This window comes from Bubalus kerabau, chromosome 21 (genome assembly GCF_029407905.1).
Source record: "Bubalus kerabau isolate K-KA32 ecotype Philippines breed swamp buffalo chromosome 21, PCC_UOA_SB_1v2, whole genome shotgun sequence".
In the NCBI taxonomy this organism is placed as follows: Eukaryota; Metazoa; Chordata; class Mammalia; order Artiodactyla; family Bovidae; genus Bubalus; species Bubalus kerabau.
Genome location: NC_073644.1, coordinates 43,974,589 through 43,996,322, shown reverse-complemented (window position 1 = coordinate 43,996,322; position 21,734 = coordinate 43,974,589). Strand labels below are relative to the sequence as shown.

The following is a 21,734-nucleotide window of genomic DNA, read 5'->3' as shown; positions in this document are numbered from 1 at the left end:
ACCTAAGGAAGGAATTTGTGGTAAACCTAAGTACCCCAGCAGAGAAGGCAATGGCACCCCACTCCAGTACTCTTGCCTGGAAAATCCCATGGATGGAGGAGCCTGGTAGGCTGCAGTCCATGGTGTCGCTAAGAGTCGGACACGACTGAGTGACTTCACGTTCACTTTCACTCAAGTACCCCAGATTCTGCCACCTACACTGAAAATAACACAAAAGGGCAAAGGACAGTGACCACGGATGAGGAGTGCGTCCCACCCGCCCAGGTGAGAGCGGCGTGTGCTGAAGTCCCATGCCAGAGAGTGGGGGTTGCACGTGGATAAATAAATGTAGGACCTCTACCTGGCACAAGGTGGACAAGCGTAGCCACTGTGGAAAGAAAAAAGCAGGCCTTTCTATGAAGCTTTGCTGAATGTGGTGGAGAAAGGCAGGTGTGGGAGGAGACGGAGAAGAAGAAACCACATTGTGTGTGATGTGGGGAGGGCGCTGGCGGAGATGCTGATCGGAACATCCCAGGAGGGTGGTCAGGACAGGCGTGAGCACTGCACTGGGACCAGCCCTCTTCCAGCAGAGGCTGAGGGTCTGTGCCAAGCCCTGCCTTTATTTTTATTACTGTTGGTGACAGCTCCCTTTAATCCATCCCGTTGTTGTCCAGCATCCTGATTTAATGCAGCCAGGGTCAGCAGCAGTCTTTGGGCATGAATTTCATGAAGTGAGGAGACCTCTGACCTTGAACCCAGCAGGGCTGGGAACCACATCATCAGGCACAGCTTGTGGATTTATCTAGGTCCCCAAAAAGATCACTGAGGGATGAGGCCAGAAATACTGTCTGTATTTCCAACAATCCGTGTAATTGTTAGCTTCCTAAAATAGTGCCCTGTACCTGGATGGCAGGTGGTAGCACGGGAAGGTGTTAGCTGAGCTCCCTTTACCCTCCTGGTGTGAGACGTAAGCCTTCTGAAGTGGAAATACAGTTTAACTTATTAATTGCCACTAATAGCCCTGTAATAAAGGCAGAACGTGTCAGCTAAACAAATAAACAATTAGCTTGTTACTGCCATTTAGTGAGCTGTTTTATAACAGGCTTCCCCTGTGTGGTTCCACACCTGGCTCGCTCACAAACAGGAGCTGAGAACAGCAGGGAGGGTGGGAAGCAGGTGCTTCTGTGGGCGGGGAGGGCCGCCTTGGTGTCAGAGCTCTCAGGTCTTTACAGACACATGGCCGTGGTTGCCTGTGCTCTGACCTGGTCCCATTCCCCGCTCCCGCAGCATCGTTCCTAAGCCGCCATGGCACATGGGGATGTGTCCAGCATCATCTGAAGGGACTGGCGAAATCAACAGAGCCCAAGGATTGTCTAGGGAGATTTTGTTTCCTAACCCCCGGACCCCAGAGGTGCCCCGAAGGTGGGAAGGGTGCCCACTCACATCTCCCATTGAGGTTGTGTGTGTCCATGAAGGAGAAGGCCTCGTCGCAGCTGGTGCCCTGCTCGGCATAGCTCTTGTCCATGGAGCTCACCATCACCGTCATCTCCTGCCGTGTGCTGCTCATTGTCTCCTTCCGCTTCTGGGCCAGTTTCCTTGGGACAGAGAGTTTGTTATGTAGACACACGCAAGGATGGACCAAGTGCCCTGACTGACGATTGGAACCAATGGTGTTCACACTGGAGTGCATGCATGAAAGGAGGAGGCTGCCAGGACCCTGCATGGGACACAGCCCTCTGACCCTCAGATGGCTGTGACATTGGGCCTAACCCCAAATGAACCCAGAGTGGTTCTCCAGCAATGCTGATCAGCAGGGCAGAAGGATAAGAAGAAAAGGCAAGTTGTTGGCTTTCCTGCAGGTCTGCAGAAGAACGAATCCCCGGGTTTCCCCCAGCCCCTCGGTGAACAAGATGCAAAAAGGCCTTGGAAGGCAGGGAGAGCTCCAGGTCTTTGGGAGACAAAGGTTAAACCTTGGCCTTTGAATCATTCTCATTAACCACCAGAAGCTCATAATCTTTTAAGTTACAGAGACCAGGACAAAAGCTATAAAACCGAAGGGAAACTGACATTCACATACATGCATAAAACACACTTTATAGCTCTTACTACTGGAGGTTTTTGATGCATCCAGGACAGACAAGAATAGAATTAGTGATGCTTAAGAAGGTATAAAGCGAGAAGCTTTAAGAAGACCGTAGCACCGTAAAACCAAAAGTACGATGTCCTAAATATTCTAATTCTGCTTAAGCACTTAGCAGCGTTTACACAAGGAAGCAGCAGCTATTTCCAGTAAATCATCTTGACTCTGACTGACCCAGGACATGGCACAATTTAAAATGAGCCGCATAATCAAAATCACCCCCATATTCGGTGATTACTAATGCAGTGTGAGGCATTGACAACATCAGACCATATGGATAACCTTTATTTTCATTTCCAAATGCCACATAATCCAAATGCTTTCTTGCCTGTAGTTATAATAATCTTTTGATTCATACTTAGAAGGCAGAACATTAATAAGTTGCCCCTTTTTTATTGCTAAAAGTTGTTGTGAAAAAAAGATACATTTTTAAACAGAAAAATGAAAATGATCTATAACTTCTATGACAACGTTAAAGTTGTAAAGATGGGAATATAAATTGGTGTAGCTACTGTTGAGAATGGTATGGAGTCTCCTCAAAAATCTAAATAGAGCTACCATATGATCCAGCAATCCCACTCCTGGGCATATAGCTGATGTATGCATTCTAATTCTAAAAGATACATACACCCCAATATTTATAGCAGCACTATTCACAACAGCCAGGACATGGAGGCAACCTAAATGTCCATTGACAGATGAATGGATAAATAGAAATACATAATCACAGGCAAGAATACTGGAGTGGGTTGCTATTTCCTTCTCCAGGGGATCTTCCCAACTCAGGGATTGAAACCTGGGTCTCCTGCATTGGAGGTGGATTCTTTACCATCTGAGTCACCAGGGAACTCCTCCCACCACACACAATATCTGAATATTACTCAGCCATAAAAAAGAATAAGATAATGTCATTTGCAGCAACATAGGTGGATGTAGAGATTATCATACCAGTGAAATCAGTCAGAGAAAGACAAATATCACATGATATCGCTGATATGGGGATTTCCTGGTGGCTCAGATGGTGTAGACTATGCCTGCTATGTGAGACACCTGCATTCGCTCCCTGGGTCAGGAAGATCCCCTGGAGAAGGGAATGGCAACCCAGTCCAGTATTCTTGCCTGGAGAATTCCATGGACAGAGGAGCTTGGCGGGGTACAGTCCAGGGGGTAGTTTATACATGGAATATATAAATGATAGAAATGAACTTATTTGTAGGACAGACATAGACTTACAGATATAGAAAACAAACTTACGGTTATCAAAGGGAAGGTGGGAGGGATAAGTTAGAAGTTTGAGATTTACATATACACACTATTATATATAAAACAGATATCCAACAAGGACCCACTATATAGCACATGGAACTATAGTCAGTATCTTATAATAACCTATAATGGAAAAAATCTAAAAAAGAATATGCATATTCATATCTTCATATCTATATATATATAAAACTGAATCATTTTGCTGTACACCTGAAACTAACAAGCATGGTAAGTCAACTATATTTCAAAAAAATTTTTTGAGATGATGTGTTTACAGTAAAAAGCTGTAAAGATTTTGCAGGGTAAGCGGCATGGTTCCTCTAGGTGCCAGCTTGCCGAACCTGTTCGTCTTCCCCAGGGCCCCCCTTTTCTCCAGACCATCACGTGAGTCTGAGAGGCAGAATTCGGGCTTGGATATTCTCAACAGGTGTTCTGGGCAGAGGCAGCACTGAGTCCAGGTCCACAGCTGCAGTTATGACAACACGATTTCTCTCCACCTCCGAGTCTGCCATCTCACTGGAAAAGCACTCTTAAGCCAGGTTTCCCCAGCAGCGCTAAAGTGGACGCCGGAGATAATTAGCGCCATTATTCAGGCATAAACGTCCCCTTTTTGCTGGAATTTCTTTAACGTGCTTCGGGCTGATTTATGCAGATAATTGCCTCGATATTCTCTTCTGTTCTGCCTATGAAGAGAGACACGGTCAAGTTTGCCAGATCTCTCTCCCTCTCTGTCTTCTCTTGTGTTTCTCTAATCCTTTCAGGCTAGGAGATGGCAGTGAAAGTGCTTCTTACCCCTGGTGAGATGAGGTGGTGGAGGGGGTGTGTGTGCAACAATAAAAGCCAAGCTTGTACCAGAAAGATCTTCTTTCTTACCTCCCCGTGTGTGAACTAACTTCAGTGAGGTCGCGCTACACACCCCACTGCTGATCTTCCTGAAGCACAAAAGAAGGCCATTAAGCACTGGTGAGAACCTACTCAAACCAAGCAGAGGTCCAGTCTGGAGACTCACCGCTTTAAGCTCATGTCCGTTAACCATACACTCTGTGCCTGTGAATTGTTAAAACCCTCCTCCCACGTCCTCAGCAAGCCTTCCTGCATTAACCTCACCATTTGACCACAGACACAGAAGTCACTGGGAGCCAGGCAGGCCTCACAAGGGAGTGAAACAGGTCTAAGACGATAAAGAGGGGGTGCTGGAGAAGTGGAAGGGGAGACAGCCACTCAGCTCCAGAGGCTGGATGCCCCATAGAGGGCCCAGACGTTGTAAATCAGGAGAAACCCCAAATTCAGATTTTATAGGAATTGAATTTTAAGTATTGTCAAATAATTCAAATTAAAAAATTAAAACGACTATGTGGTCCAAAGAAAGCATGTTTTTGGACACTTCTGCTCTCCACTAATACACACTTAGGAACTTAATTGTGTTGGAAAGGAAGAGCGTGGAAACCGCCATATAATGCACAGCTACTGTGTGGCACTGCTCTGCAAGCGTTCTCTCATTTAATTCTGCTGCTGCTGCTAAGTCGCTTCAGTCGTGTCCGACTCTGTGTGACCCCATAGACGGCAGCCCACCAAGCTTCCCCGTCCCTGGGATTCTCCAGGCAAGAACACTGGAGTGGGTTGCCATTTCCTTCTCCAATGCATGAAAGTGAAAAGTGAAAGTGAAGTCGCTCAGTCATGTCCGACTCTAGCGACCCCATGGACTGCAGCCTACCAGGCTCCTCCGTCCATGGGATTTTCCAGGCAAGAGTACTGGAGTGGGGTGCCATTGCTTTCTCTGCATTTAATTCTAGTAACGGTAAATAATCTGCCTGCAATGTGGGAGACCTGGGTTCGATCCCTGGGTTGGGAAGATCCCCTGGAGTAGGAAATGGCAACCCACTCCAGTATTCTTGCCTGGAGAATTTCATGGACAGAGGAGCCTGGCAAGCTAAAGTCCATGAGATCGCAAACAGCAGGACATGACTGAGCAACTAACACTCTGACTTTCACTTTTTTCAACCTGGTAAGAGCTATTCTTACTTCTCATTTTATAGATGAAGCTGAGTCTCAAGAAGTTAAACTGTCCAAATTCTGGAGGAGCTGGAATCACACCCCAAGAGTACCTCTCTTGACCCCACCCATTCTAGAACAATGTGCTTTGTTTAACAAAGTATTTCATTAATTTACATTTCCATACAAGTTACATTATAATTTTCACCAAATTGCATTCAGGTGTGAATACTCCATCACCTCATGACTAAATATTATGCACTGTAAAAAGTAGGAATTAACAAAAAAAAAGTAGTTGAATTAACAATTGTCATAGCAAAGCATTAGAAAAGAGTTTATCTACAACCTACTAATCAAAAGTAGCTTGCTTGGTCACAGAGATTATGAGTCATTGCTTGGGATTTTTGGTTTTTCCTCATATACAATTAAACGCTGTATTCCATAATTAAGATGGTTGAGGAAGCTTAGATTTAGAATTGAGGGTTGGGAATGACTGGATAAATTGAAATTTATTCTCTTTCTTTTTTTCTCTATTTCTCTTTTGGACTTTGTGTTTCAGATCTGTTTTTGTTTTTTTTTCTCCTCAAGTGAAAACTTTTAAAACTGTCAGAAAAACATTGTGAACTTAATGAAATAGTGTTTTGTGCAGGAAAACTCCTAAAGTGGAGGCAATTTTTCTTTGCGATCTTATCTAAAGACACAGGTAAATTTATTTTCCATTTTGATTTTTAAGAAATGGTTTGTCTGAAATATTTAAACCTCCAATCTCTAAATTTGGATTGCATGAATCTCAAAGACCTTACTAACAACAACAACAACAACAAAATGTTCTTATAGCCGTCAATGGAGCATAAAAAATTAAGGAGAAGACTTCGGTTTCTTGTTGGGTATGAGGAGCTTGGAGGTCATTGCTCTGTCCTAAAAACAAGTAAAAAAGCTGAACAGACAATTGTTTGACTTAACTTGTAAGATAATTGATGTCACAGGGCAAATGACTGTCCCTCGAATTACAAACATGCGGATATGGAGAATCACAACTCACCAGAGCAGAAACGCATGAGCAGAAATCTATGTGAGAGTCAGCACTGAGGCAGAAAAACCCAAACTGTAATTGAATTACTGGAGGCTCAGTGTGGATCAGTCTGAGACTTAAGAACTCCAGCAGGGTCCAGACTTAACGGGGACCTCACACCTTTTTTAATTTTATCTTCAGGAGCCCTACCTGGTTCTCAAAGTAAAGATTGGAGGAAAAAAAAAATCACCTCTGGCTTTCAGCAGCAGGAGGAGGAAAGTAGCCAACTTGAAATATGTTCAAAGCATTCTATGCTTTTTAAAATAGTTGCCCTCAAGAATATTATTTTCCTAGAGGCTAACCTGTTGTGATTTTATCAGAGCCCTAACCAATCTAGGGGAAGGAAAGTTATCCAAACCCAGCCCCTTCCAGCCATCCTGTCCATCCAAGGAGGGGGCTACTGAAGTGCCTGTGAAGGTCACAGCTCAGGACACAAATTCACTAAAAGGTTGAGACCCAATTGTGGGTCTCCTTGCCTCTCCAATACCTTACTATCATGTGACTAAAGACCTATTTGCAGAAATCCCTTTTCCCTGGTACATCAAGTCTGGACATCAGTAAAAAAAAATTACAAGGCAGACTAAAAGGCAAACAACACAGTTTAGAGACAGAGGAACCATTGGGATAAGGCTCATATGGCAGGGATGGTGGAATTATCAGATTGGGAATTTAAAATAACTATGAGTTATAGGCTAAAGGCTCTAATGGATAAGAAGACAACACTCAAGAATAGATGGAAAACAAAAGAAGCAAAAGCATATTACCAAGTGAAAGAGACCAATCTGAAAAGGTTCACTATACTTTATGCTTGGTTTTGCTGTAAACTTAAAACTGCTCTAAAAAATAAATTCTATCAAAAAACCCTGTATGCGAGACAGCAAAAGAGACACAGATGTATAGAACAGTCTTTTGGATTCAGTGGGAAACGGAGAGGGGGGATAATTTGGGAGAATGGCATTAAAACATGTATAATATCATATAAGAAACGAATCGCCAGTCCAGGTTCGATGCAGGATACAGGAAGCTTGGGGCTGGTGCACTGGGATGACCCAGAGGGATGGTATGGGGAGGGAGGTGGGAGGGGGGTTCAGGATGGGGAACACGTGTACACCCGTGGCAGATTCATGTTGATATATGGCAAAACCAATACAATATTGTAAAGTAAAATAATAATAATAATAAAATAAAAAATAAAATAAAAGGGAGGGAATGTAAAAAAAAAAAACCAAAAAACAAAAAACCCTACAATACTGCTTGGGAAAAAATTAAAAGGGAGGAAAAACATAGTTATAGCCCTAAATTTCCCAACTAGAACAAAAGAGAAGGAAAGAAATGTGGGATGAAGTCAAATGAAAAGGATGGCCCTTCATGAATATTCTATTCAAATATTTCTCTTATATTTCTTTCCTGGCATAAAAATAAAAACAAGAAACAAGGGCAAGGGAAAGGGAAGAGAAATCCTTGGCAAGTTATTAACTATGTGACAGGCATGAATCAGAGTCGGTAAAGAGAACATGGTGAAGAACGATGTCTTCAGCGTCGTGTCCTATGGGAGAAGAGTAGCAGGACAATGGCCACCAGTTAGGAGACCCAAGTGTAGCACGGGTGGGGGAAAAACAGAAATAACTCTTCCTTCTCCTCCTTTTCCCCCGAACCTGAACTGAGTGGCGTTTCTCAGAGGATCAGGATGGGAGCAGATTGAAGGGGAAGGAATACAAAGGTCAACTTCAGTTCAGACCTAAGTCTCACCCATGGTTAATTGCAACTCAGGGTTATAGGACATGATTCTCCAACGAGCCTGACTTGTCCATCTCTATTAGAGGCCCTGCCATGTTGGGTTACACCAACAGAGACTGTGACAGACAAAAATTGGTAACACTGACCTGAAGGTCAATGCTTGGTTATAAAAAAGGCGTCTTCATTTTAAAATGATCTGTCATTTGAAACTCTACAGGGCAGGCAAAACTTGAGGATTTGCAGATCGCATATAGACATAAGAAGGGAAAGGCAAAAGGCTTTCTGGTTCTGGATTCTACAATTAAGTGTGTGCTTCGACTTAATTAAGGATGGGGGCAGAGGCTGGAACGGAGAAGAAGTATTTAATTTTTCCTCACAGTAGGGAAGAAATAGATATTGGTTGAGTCAAAGAATGCATACATTATACCAAATTGCCCGGATTCAGCTGAATAAACCTCAATGAATAGGGAGCTGTCACCTCAAAGATGGATCTGTGAGGGCTATCAGATGATATTGTTTTTAAAGGTAAAATGTTAAGGAAAAGGAAACAAATGGTCCTATGTTTTAAATATCAATATTTTCAATGCAAAAGTACCATCACTACAATAGCTGATAGAAAAACAATGAGGGTAACAATTACCAAAAGTTCTGTAGGACTTGAGATAAATCAGAGATGTTACATGCGTTACCTCTTAGTTCTCACAACAACCAGTGAGGAAATTGCTGTTATTATCCCAGTCTTAGAGAGAGGGAAATTGAGGCATGGTGGTAAGTTGCCCACAACCACACAGCCAGACGACTTGAGACCTCTGGCATAGTTTCCTGCATTGAGATAAAACCATCTTCATAAGACTTAATGGCATCACTAAGTGAACTTTATTGGTTGCTTAAATTCAGACACAGAAAATAAAGGCTGGTTTTCTTTACCAGCTAGGATTTGCAGCTGTCAACCAAGGTAAGAGCGTTCTTTTTTAAAGATTTTTTTTTTTTGATGTGGACTATTTTTGAATTCTTTATTGAATTTGTTACAATATTGTTTCTGTTCTGTATTTTGGTTTTTTGGCTGCGAGGCATGTGGGATCTTAGTTCCCCAACCAGGGATTGAATCCGTGTCCCCTGCACTGGAAAGCAAAGTCTTAACCACAGGATAGTCAGGGAAGTCCCTGGATTGTTCTTCTAACAAGGCTGCTCACTGCATCATCCCCTGAGAAACCACTGCACCCATGTCTTGTAGATGCTCATCATCCACCCAGCTGCCTTCCAGTTCTCACTGACTAGTACACATGGCCTGTGCCAATCACAAAGAAAAGAGTTTCACGTTGAGACAAGTCAGCCTTTGGATCTTGGTTAGGTCTTTTTCAGAGTTCACCTCTTGACGTTGTGATGAGATGACCTGATAGGCTGCTGTGGCTGCTGGCAGACTGGGAGAGGGCCTTAGACATGGCTTTCCTCCCCAGCAACTGAGAAGTGGGGACTGATTTCATTAGTTCAGTTCAGTTCAGTTGCTCAGTAGTGTCCGACTTTTTGTGACCCCATGAATCACAGCACGCTAGGCCTCCCTGTCCATCACCAACTCCTGGAGCCTACTCAAACTCATGTCCGTTGAGTTGGTGATGCCATCCAACCATCTTATCCTTTGTTGTCCCCTTCTCCTCCCCCTTCAATCTTTCCCAGCATCAGGGTCTTTTCAAAGCAGTCAGTTCTTCGCATCAGGTGGCCTAAGTATTGGAGTTTCAGCTTTAGCACCAGTCCTTCCAATGAATACTCAGGGTTGATCTCCTTTAGGATGGACTGGTTGGATCTCCTTGTAGTCCAAGGGACTCTCAAGAGTCTTCTCCAATACCACAGTTTAAAAGCATCAATTCTTTGGCACTCAGCTTTCTTTATAGTCCAACTTTCACATCCATACATGACTACTGGAAAAACTATAGCTTTGACGAGACAGACTGTTGGCAAAGTAATGTCTCTGCTTTTTGACATGCTCTCTAGGTTGGTCATAATTTTTCTTCCAAGGATCAAGCGTCTTTTAATTTCATGGCTTCAGTCATTGCAGAATCTGCAGTGATTCTGGAGCCCAGAAGAATAAAGTCAGTCACTGTTTCCACTGTTTCCCATCTATTTGCCATGAAGTGATGGGACCACATGCCATGATCTTAGTTTTCTGAATGTTGAGTTTTAAGCCAACTTTTTCACTCTCCTCTTTCATTTTCATCAAGAGGCTCTTAAGTTCTTCGCTTTCTGCCATAAGTGTGGTGTCATCTGCGTATCTGAGGTTACTGATATTTCTCCTGGCAATCTTGATTCCAGCTTGTGCTTCATCCAGCCTGGTATTTCACATGATGTACTCTGCATATAAGTTAAATAAGCAGGGTGACAACATACAGCCTTGATGTACTCCTTTTCCTATTTGGAACCAGTCTGTTGTTCCATGTCCAGTTCTAACTGTTGCTTCTTGACCTGCATACAGATTTCTCAGGAGGCAGGTGGTCTTGTATTTCCATCTCTTGAAGAATTTTCCATAGTTTGTTGTGATCCACACAGTCAAAGGCTTTGGCATAGTCAATAAAGCAGAAATATATGTTTTTCTGGAACTCTCTTGCTTTTTTGATGATCCAGTGGATGTTGACAATTTGATCTCTGGTTCCTCTGCCTTTTCTAAATCCAGCTTGAACATCTGGAAGTTCACGGTTCACATATTGTTGAAGCCTGGCTTGGAGAATTTTGAGCATTACTTTGCCAGAGTGTAAGATGAGTGCAATTGTGTGGTACTTTGAGCATTCTTTGGCATTGCCTTTCTTTGGGATTGGAATGAAAACTGACCTTTTCCAGTCCTGTGGCCACTGCTGAGTGTTCCAAATTTGCTGGCATATTGAGGGCAGCACTTTCACAGCATCATCTTTCAGAATTTGAAATAGCTCACCTGGAATTCCACCACTTCCACTAGCTTTGTCTGTAGTGATGCTTCCTAAGGCCCACTTGACTTCAAATTCCAGGATGTCTGGCTCTAGGTGAGTGATCACACCATCGTGATTATCTGGGACATGAAGATCTTTTTTGTATAGTTCTTCTGTGTATTCTTGCCACCTCTTCTTAATATCTTCTGCCTCTGTTAGGTCCATGTCATTTCTGTCTTTTATTGTGCCCATCTTTGTATGAAATGTTCCCTTGGTAGCTCTAGTTTTCTTGAAGAGATCTCTAGTCTTTTCCATTCTATCATTTCCCTCCATTTCTTTGCATTAATCACTGAGGAAGGCTTTCTTATCTCTCCTTGCGTTTTTCTGGAACTCTGCATTCAAATGGGTTTATCTTTCCTTTTCTCCTTTGTCTTTTGCTTCCCCTTTTCACAGCTATTTGTAAGGCCTCCTCAGACAACCATTTTGCCTTTTTTTCATTTCTTTTTCTTGGGGATGGTCTTGATTACTGCCTCCTGTACAGTGTCACGAACCTCCATCCATAGTTCTCAGGCACTCTGTCTATCAGATCTAATCCTTGAATCTATTTGTCACTTCCAATGTATAATCATAAGGGATTTGCTTTAGGTCATATCTGAATGGTCTAGTGGATTTCCCTACTTTCTTCAATTTAAGTCTGAATTTGGCAATAAGGAGTTCATGATCTGAGTTCATGATTTCATTAACCTACCACTTAAGATGACAGCTTTGTTTTGGGTCACCCAGTGGCACAGATGACCTAGACTGCTCCACTGACTGGTCAGGGTGTCTGCAAGGGACACAGGCCAGGAAAGAGGAACAAATTCAGTGGACCTCTTAGGCAAGTAGCTGTTAGGTTATCTGTCCACACGTACACACACATAACCATAAGCATTTCATGGTGAAAAGGCTCAAATAATGAGTCATATTATACAAACATGATGAAAAATTAGCCTTTCTCAAACTTAGAAGTTGTAAAAGAAAAATTTGGAAAAGGTTGACTTTCATTTAAAAGAAGTTGAAATTACATGTATTACAATCTAGAATCACTTCAAAAATCATGTATATATATCTTTCATATGACTCTGATGATGTCAATTATCACAAATTACAATTAAAAAGGTACTAGGAATGTATTGTTTATTGTGAGAAAATTCACAGACTCATATGTTGAACAAACTCGTGGGGACAAAATAATTCCAATACCCTGTGTTTTATTTTTGGCATTAACAGAATTAGGAATGGAATCTGCTATTTTCTGGAGGGAGTCCAAATACCCAAAGCTTTTTAACAGTAGAGTGTTTGATAAAACTTGTCCTCCCCCTTGAATTTCAAAGGAACCTCTGATTGGAAAGCATTATCTGGATATGGTTAGGGAGCCATCATTTTTATGCTCAGCCAACAGGTATTTTACTGTGTTTCTCAGCAAATGTTAGTGTCCACTGTATGAGGGCGAGGCTTTTAATTCTTTTGCTTGCTGTATATCCTGTCCTAGAACTGTACTAGGACAAATATTTCTAGGGGATTTCCCTGGTGATCCAGTCGTTAAGACTCCATGCTTGCAATGCCGGGGGCATGGGTTCGATCCCTGGTTGGGGAACTAGGATCCCACACGCTGTGTGGTGCAGCCAAAAAATAATAACATAAAATAAAAAGCTGTCTTCCACTAGAAATCTAAAGACTTGTCTTCCACTAGAAATCAGGTTCTACTGTCAGCTAAGATCTGTCGATCAAAGGCAATTAAGAAAAAAAAAAAACATACTCAACTTATACTTGTCTATATTTGCTCTTTTTTTTTCTTTTAAAAAAATTTTTATTGAGGTATGGTTGATTTACAGTATATGTTTCAGGTATACAACATAGCAGTTCACAATTTTTAAAGATTATGCTCCATTTATAGTTATTGTAAAATATTGGCTATATTCCCTGTGCTGTATAAGGTATCCTTGCAGCTTATTTATTTTATACACTGTGGTTAGTATCTCTTAATCCCCTACCCTTATCTTGCCTCTCCCCACTGGTAACTGCTTTTCTCTGTATCAGAATCTATTTCTTTTTTGTTATATTCACTAGTTTGTTGTATTTTTTAGATCCACTTATAAGTAATGTCATACAGTATTTATCCTCTGCCTGACTTATTTCACTTAGCGTAACACCCTCCAAATCAATCCATGATGTTTCAAATGGCAAGATTTCATTTTTAATGGCTGAGCAGTATTCCATAATATATACACAGCTGTATGTCTGTATATGCATGTGTTTATACACCACATTTTCTTTCTCCATTCATCTGTTGATGGACACTTACACTGCTTCTCTATCTTGCCAATTGTAAATAATGCTACCGTGCACGTTGGGGTCATGTATTTTTTTTTTTTTTTGGTTGCTTGTTTTTAAATTCATTTTTTAATTGAAGAATAATTGCTTTATAGAATTTTGTTGTTTTCTGTCAAATTCCAGTTATCTGATTCAACATATTATTTCCTAATTATAGAAATATAGGATGAACATAACTGTGTGTGAGAGGGAGAGATTAAGAGAGACTCTGACTCTGATGCACATCTAATGAACCTGAAGGTCCCGGGTCAGTACTCGGAACTGACACGTGCTGCCCATGGCTAAATCCTCTAGCTTCTAGTTCGTGTTAAGAATGGAAAGGACCCTTGGCAAATGTAGCAGCTTGAAAACATATAACATGGATGAAGATGTTTTCCTTGAATTTTTCTAAGTGATAAAGAGGAACTGAAAAAACTCCCACAACTCTTGCTTTGGGCTAACTTGAACTTAACATTATCCCTATAACAGCCCAGAAGGAAAAACCGTTGGGTAAAACCTGAAATACACTTAATGATCACTCTCCTTTCTTCCTATCTGCTCGGGTCTCTTCCCCACTTCCCTGGTTATTTTTCTGACCAAACAGAAATTCCCTGTGAGCCCAACTTTCCCCTACACTCCCACCCCCCACTCTCTATCTGGCCTGGAGCGTGAGAGCTCCTGTTTTGTAACTGTTTGATGACAGTTTCAGCTGCCTCCTCTGAAAAGAGGCTTCAGAGAGGACCAACACACACACAGAGACACATCCACAGGCACACACACACTCTGCTCTTCTGACATACACATCTTCCACTTGGGAGTAACTCACAGCTCATACAAGCATCTACAGTAATTTCCCAGACCAGCTGAAGATTCTGAAACATTAAAAAAAAGTCAGCAGTAAAAATAATAGATGCAGTATCTGTCATCCTTAGTAATATTTTTGTTTAGTTTTATTTCTCACATCAGGGCCATATGAATCCAGGGGGACAGGGACCAGCAATAGCACAGAAAATAGGAAGCAGGTACAGCCCACAACAGAGCAAAATGGGAATAGTGTGGCATTAGTGCGAGCCGGTCCCTGCTCAGTTGGCTAATGTTGCTGAATTCCGTGTGTGCACATTATCTTGAAATTTAATGCTTTCAAAAATGTCACTCTTCCGCAAGACTAAATTGGTATACTGTTTATCCTCCATCAGACTATAAATAAGAGTGAGAAAGAGGAATTTTTAATGTGTGTCATATCAGAATAGCACCTCCAGTTTCCTCTTGAAGAAGTTTGTTAAGCTCACTAAAAAATCGGAGTGCTTGTCTAATAAAAACAGAGCAAGCCATTGGTGTCTGCACGCAGGGAAACTGAAGTCCAATAAACAAGAAAATTGTGTGTTCTGTATCTGAATTAAGCAGGGACTTTATCATAAAAGCCAGGTGACCTCTTGGAGACGCAGAGCTAAGTATCCAAGAAGTTCATAAATATGCAGGATGAACATTTTCCACAAAATAATTCTATTCAAAGTTAAATAAATATAATATAAATATAATATAATATAAATATAAAAAATAAATATAATATAGATAAAATATAGCTGCTGGTTAATTTATTCAGGGGTAAATACAGCCTGATCCTTTAGGGGCTCTAGCAACCTGCACAGAACACAACAAAGAGCAACTGTTTGAGAAGCACCAGCTTTACTGTTTCATCACTTACAGGCATTACTATGGTCAGCTGGGACTGTGCAGGTAGCTCAGGGGTAAAGAACCTGCCTGCCAATATAGGAGATGGGGGTTTGATCCCTGGGTCAGGAAATGGGTACCTACTCCAGATTCTTGCTTGGAGAATCCCACCAATAGAGCAGCCTGGCAGGCTACAGTCCATGGGGTTGCAAAGAGTCAGAGAGGACTGAAAGACTAAGAAACAACAACAATGGTCAGCTGACTAGTCATCTGACCTTTCTAAACATCAATTTATATACCAACCACTCTTCCCAATTCAGGTCTATCTTTTCTTATTAACTGATTCTAAACAATGGTCACTTTATTGAAAACAATCATTTTCCTAATGGAAAAATATAAAAGTCATTCTTAAAACATTTTTCATCTGATTTTTAATTCAGTTCAGTTCAGTTCAGTCTCTCAGTCGTGTCTGACTCTTTGCAACCCCATGAATTGCAACATGCCAGGCCTCCCTGTCCATCACCAACTCCCGGTTTTGAATTAAGTTTCTCTTTTTTATAGAACAAGGTAAGGCTAACTACTTTGTTTTAGTACTTTGGTACATTGGTAGGGAAAGGTTCTTACTTGTTATGAGAGATGTGAAAAGGAAATAATCTGGCTTTTATATATTATTTCTTTATTATGTATGTGTATATGGGGGTATGATGTGAAACTGGAATTTTTTTCAAAATTAAAATGAATTCTCCAAAGGAATACAAAAGTTGTACTAAATTATCATATTTAACCAAGTTGTGTTTCCCCACGTACTCACAAACGCTTGATTTCAGTCAAAAACGTTTGCCAATTTGATGGGTAAAACAATGGCATCTCATGTTGTACAGATCTGCATGTACCTGATTACATGTAAGGTTGAATATATTTTCAAATGTCACTTAGCCATACATTGATATTCTGTAAGTTGCCTATGTATATTTCATATCCATTTTTACATTTCAGTTTGTCTTTTCTTATTGATGTCTAGATTTTTTTTTTATAGTTAGGCCACTAGTACTTCAATATATAAATATTAATAATATTTTATTCTAATCTGTAGCTTGTTTTAAAGTTTTGTTTATGGTGTGCTTGGGTATATAGAAGTTTATGATTATTTCCATGATGGTTTTAGGGCACTTCTTACTCTGAGATTACTTTATTATATGCAGTGCTCTTTCTCTTCTTAGTGACAGAGACAAAGGGGATGGGTTAGATGCTAGGCTTCTCAGGTTCTGCATAAAGATAAGCAGACAACAACTTTCAAGAAGGTGGTGAAAGCAGCTGACACAGGTCTAGAAGAAACCAGATTCACCGAGCACCCCTGTAGCCAGATTGTGTTGTCTAAATGCCATCACCTACTGAAAAACCCTAAGGTTTCTTGGGGAAATGTCCATTTTCACAGGGCAGACAATGCACTAGATGAGTTGAGACCATCCTGTTGGACCAGACAACATGGGAACTCACAAAGATTTCTGGAGTCATGTTGAAAGGACACGAGAGACAACCTGAAGGGGATCCTCCTGGCCAAAGAGGAGATGCTCCGAACATGCAAACACTAGTTACTATAAAGTGTTCAAACACATTAAATATGTTAAAATCCCTCAGCCCATAATGGTACTACTTGTTATGACACCAATTCATTCTGAAACTGGAAAATAGAGGGAATGAATTAAATGTTTATCTCAAGTTTCCTATAGGAAATATATTTCAAGATAACCAAACATTTGAGCCAAGACAGCATTTAATAAATATGGATGCAGTGATGGAATTAGGATGTCACCATTTTGAAACCCCTTAAAAAATAATAGATCTAGGCAATCATCATCAGTAACTTAAAAAACCATTAAGTGAAAGGCTGAGGTGGAACTTTATAATGGATGGATCAGGTTGGCAAAAACAGCACCCAGTAATCAATCTGAGTGCTGCGTGCTTTTCCATGCAGCGTGACTGTGAGCAGTTCCAACCAAAACGAGGAGCCGATTCAGTTCCCGCTCTCGCCCAGATCACAGGAAGCACGGCTGATGAGAGGGCAGCCTAGATGACAGGCTGAGAACGCGTCAGCCAAGCTCAGATCATGGGCGATTCCACAGGAGGAAGGGCTCATTCAACAAACAAACGAGGGCGGGCAGAACAGGGGAGTCCACGTTATGAATGAAGACACACCTGTGAAAGGCTAGGTGAGCAGAGCAAAAGCCAGGTCTCCAGTCCTTTACTTCATTTATTCCAAACCATTCTGACCAAGACCTCCAGCTTGACAAGCTAAGAGTCAGAACTAACTTTCATGGGGACAACTGGGTTTTTTCTGTGTTTCTGTGGAAATTCTTAGAAAAATGAATTGAGATGCATCTGCCATATGAAGCCTCTGAAGTGATTGTTCTGAAGGCTGAGTTCAGAAGTAACAAAGAGGTTGATTTCTGCAAACAGAAAGATAGCCTTCCTTTTAACTGAGCACTCATCCTGAAAGGCAGTTCTCCTTTTTCTCATTAACCGTCTTTCCCCTTTTCTTGTGATTGAAGAGTCACGTGATTTAAATAAAAAGCGAGAAACTGAGCCAGCTCAGGTGACGGCTGTATGATTCGTAGGAGCAAATAACACAGACATGAAAGACATTCTTCTGCAAAGTATGACAGACTTTCAAATTATCCTTCTCTAACAAATTAGCATTTTAGAAAAATTGGGTTTAATCATTAAAGAAGCCATCTGCTTATCCAGGAGCTGTCTAGTGAATACTGCTGGCAACTTTCAGGGGAGACGTACCCGGCAGGTACTGCATATTCTTTTGATTTCTGAAGCAAAGAGAAAGATGGCCATCCCCTTCCCACCCCCAACTAATTCAAACATAGTGACCTATCTGTGTTGTGCTATGGTGTGCCTCACACACTTCAAAGAGTTAAGGGGGAAGAGACAGGGTGGGAGGTATTTGAAAGCTTCCCTTTCATAGATTATACACACAGAAGAGATTCGTGGCTTTGTTTAATTTACAGATCACCTACCTCCCCATGAAATGGCATGACACAGACTTATATGGCAGTTGACGTAAATCACAACTGGTATTGTGAGGGGTACTGTCATGAGCAGTTGGAACAGTGAAGACCTCCTGAGGGTGGTGCCCTGCTGTGCTCAGTTGCTAAGTTGTGTCCAACTCTTTGACTCTCTGAGACCCCAAGGACTGTATGGAGCCTGCCAGGCTCCTGTGTTAATGGGATTTTCCAGGCAAGAATACTGGAATGGGTTGCCATTTCCTTCACCAGAAGATCTGCACCCAGGGATTGAACCTGTGTCTCCTGCATTGGCAGGTGGATTCTTTACCTCTGCACCACCTGGAAAACCCCTTGGAGGTGGGGGGAATAGCAAAAACAGTCCAAATCATCCTCAGTCACACACATATTTCTTTCTCAATGCTGTGATTTGGGGTTGTGTGCAAAGGAATGTTCTACCATGAAGGGTCTTGCTCCTTGGGTCATAGGGAGAATGCTTAGGATTTCATCTGCTGAGGAGGTAGAGACCTACAAAAACTATGTGAAAATTCTCTGCGATATTTGGGGCTCATATGAAGATGGAGAGCCCGGACAACTATTTGCTAAAACATCTGGAAAGATGGGTTGAATTTCTACCCAGCATCTCTAGGCCACTGACTTGAAGCTCCCTTAACATTTCATTCTGACAAAATACAATCATTAATTCTTATAATTACTATCATATGGCTATGCATTTCAGAGTTTATAATTAGTCAACCAACTTTTAACCAAACACATTGGGTTTGAGCTCCCTACATACATAGTGAAGGTCTGGAGTCATTCTGTGGAAAGCTTTGGAGGTGAAGCTGAGAAGTTGAGATGTAATACTTAGACAAGAAAAGTTATGCTGAGCAGAGAAAACTACTATAGGGATTGAAAGTGAAAGCATGGAAGAGTTAGTTGCTCAGTTGTGTCCGACTCTTTGCGACCCAATGGATTGTAGCCCGCCAGGTTCCTCTGTCCACTGGATTCTCGAGGCAAGAATACTGGAGTGGGTTGCCATTCCCTTCTCCAGTGGATCTTCCTGATCCAGGGATCGAACCGGCGTTTGCTGGTTCTTTCTTGCAGGCAGATTCTTTACCATCTGAGCCACCAGGGAATTCTCTCTCATTGCTTCAAACCTCCACGAGTCTCTCCCTCTCTTCTGTCAGGCGAATGCCTCTCATTTCACCAACTAAATAGCAGCAACCAGGGGACACGACATCCACACCCCACTCCCTACTCCTTCCTCCCCTCCCCCACCCCACACACAGTTTGCCAGTTCTGGGTTTCTATATGAAAGACACAGAATATTTCTGAAGTCTGGGTCTCCCCACGTGGGGAGAGCAAACACCTACTTGTAGGGTGCTTCTGAGGATTAAGTGAGAATAACAAGTGAAGTGCAGTCCCTGATGCTTGGGAAGGACTCAACAGTTAAGGGGAAAACAAGACAGATCCATTTCTAGAAGCTGATTGCTACTTCAAATAACTCGGCTCTTCTTGGGTATTTAAGAATCCATAAAAGACATCTTTTGCTCTTTTCTAATATCTATTTATTCAGCAGCTCATAAGCACTCTCTGTGAGCCCAATCATGTGCGAGCAGCTTGGGATACAGGTGAAGAAGTCAGTTCTCATGTCTAAGAAACTCAAAGTTGCCAAGATAGATGGGCACAAAAGACCAGCACGGAAGTGATGAGAGCAGTGATGAAGCGTGCTCGATATAGACTCTACACAGCAGCAGACAGCACAGGCAGATGGATTACACTCTGGACCATCATTTCAGTAGTGCTCTTCTTCAAGTCTACTCCTACCCTCCTCTTCTATTACGAGTCCCTCTAACTGTAGCTTGCACAATAAACACCCTCTCTAATCAGCGGCAGCTCTGGAGGGATGCACAGAAGAAAGAGAGTTCAAGTTCAGGTTAAGCAACATGTCCCTATTTTTCAAGGCAATCACTCAACTATTATTTCACTTGATTACTGTAACTTTGCTCATTGGGATCTTATCTCCTAAGAGCGTCATGCAGTATTTGATGAACAAACTGCCCTCATTTGGATGGTTCTAGTAGTGATTATAAAGAAGATGCAGCATCCATCAGTACATCAATGCTTACATATCATCCAAAGTGCAATTGGACTTCCTTGGTGGCTCAGCTGATAAAGAATCTGACTGCAGTTCGAGAGACCTGGGTTTGATTCCTGGGTGGGGAAGATCCCCTTGAGAAGGGAAAGGCTACCCACTCCAGTATTCTGGTCTGGAGAATTTCACAGACTGTATAGTCCATGGGGTCTTGAAGAGTTGGACATGACTGAGTGACTTTCACTCACTATCATCCAAAGTGCAATTAGGTATTAGAGACATCAATGATCTTCAGATACATAATGCAAGAGATCATCAAAGACCCCTTTATCATCTTATAAAATGAAGCAGCAATTATAGTCACAGGTATCAAAACAGATAACCATGAGCTAGAGAAAGTCTTGACTCTTCCTCAAAGGAGGCTTCTTCAGGAGAGAATACAGCTTTTTTAACTCAAAATAACAATATGGATTTAGGGAACCCATTCAGGTTTCCCAGGTGGCTCAGTGGTAAAGAATCCACCTGCCAATGCAGGAGATGTGGGTTCAATCCTTGGGTTGGGAAGAACCCCTGGAGGAGGGCATGGCAACCCGGTCCAGTATTCTTGCCTGGAGAATCCCATGGACAGATGAGCCTGGTTGGCTACAGTCCAGGGGGTTGCAGAGAGTTGGACATGACTGAGTGACTGAGCACATAGGGAATCCATCCACTGCATGCTGTGTTTTTCCTGATTCTCTCTTGACAGTTGCTCCCAATGCGAGATATCTACACGAGGAATGCCCCAATCTGGCCATAGTGAGCACCGAGTATACATTGTTTAGCTTTCTCAAAACAGCAAAAGAAAAATGAAACTCTGTGTGTGTGTGTGTGTATGTGTGTGTGTGTGTGTGTGTGTGTGTGTGTGTGTATAGTGAAAAGCAGGAGTATTTTATGAGGAATGGTATTATACACAAGGATTCTGATAAATGGCTTGTTTTATATAATATCTGCATTCCACATCCCCCCCCTCCAAAACAAAAAAGCAAGGTGATACACATACGTGAAGACTGTAAGTTCAGAACCGGTAGAAATACTTCAAAGTTCCTGAAATTAACACTCAGTTTCCACATTTTCTTGGTCTTATTTTTCCCTCCCTCTCCCATCCTGGTCTCCCTGTTTCCCCTTAAGTCACACTGTTTCTTGAACAATTTCATATGGAAACGTGCGGGTCTTCTCAAGAGGAATGGTATCACCATACCATGTAATGCTTTCTCAACACAGCACAAGCTGAGCATGAGATGAGCTACAAAACAGGTAAGCAGTAGGACCCACTGTAGAGCACCAGGAACTCTGTTCAATACTCTGTATTAACCCATAAGGGAAAAGAATCTGAGAAAGAATAGATACATGTATGCTTAACCGAATCACTGTGCTTGCTGCACATCTGAAACTAACACGACATTGTAAATGAACTGTACTCCAATTAAACAACGACAACAATAACAAAACACCAAGCTGAGGAATGACACCTTCCCTGGAAAGC

General features: G+C 41.9%; 1 protein-coding gene across 7 annotated transcripts in view; it reads right to left on the bottom strand.

Moving 5' to 3' along the window:
• Positions 1–21,734, bottom strand: part of PTPRM (protein tyrosine phosphatase receptor type M) — a 661,836-nt gene that overhangs the window by 141,539 nt on the left and 498,563 nt on the right. For all 7 annotated transcript variants that reach the window (XM_055559596.1, XM_055559598.1, XM_055559597.1 and 4 more), the window contains one exon: positions 1,423–1,574. In XM_055559596.1, coding sequence (XP_055415571.1) covers positions 1,423–1,574 — 152 coding nt within the window. The remainder of the gene's footprint in view (positions 1–1,422; positions 1,575–21,734) is intronic.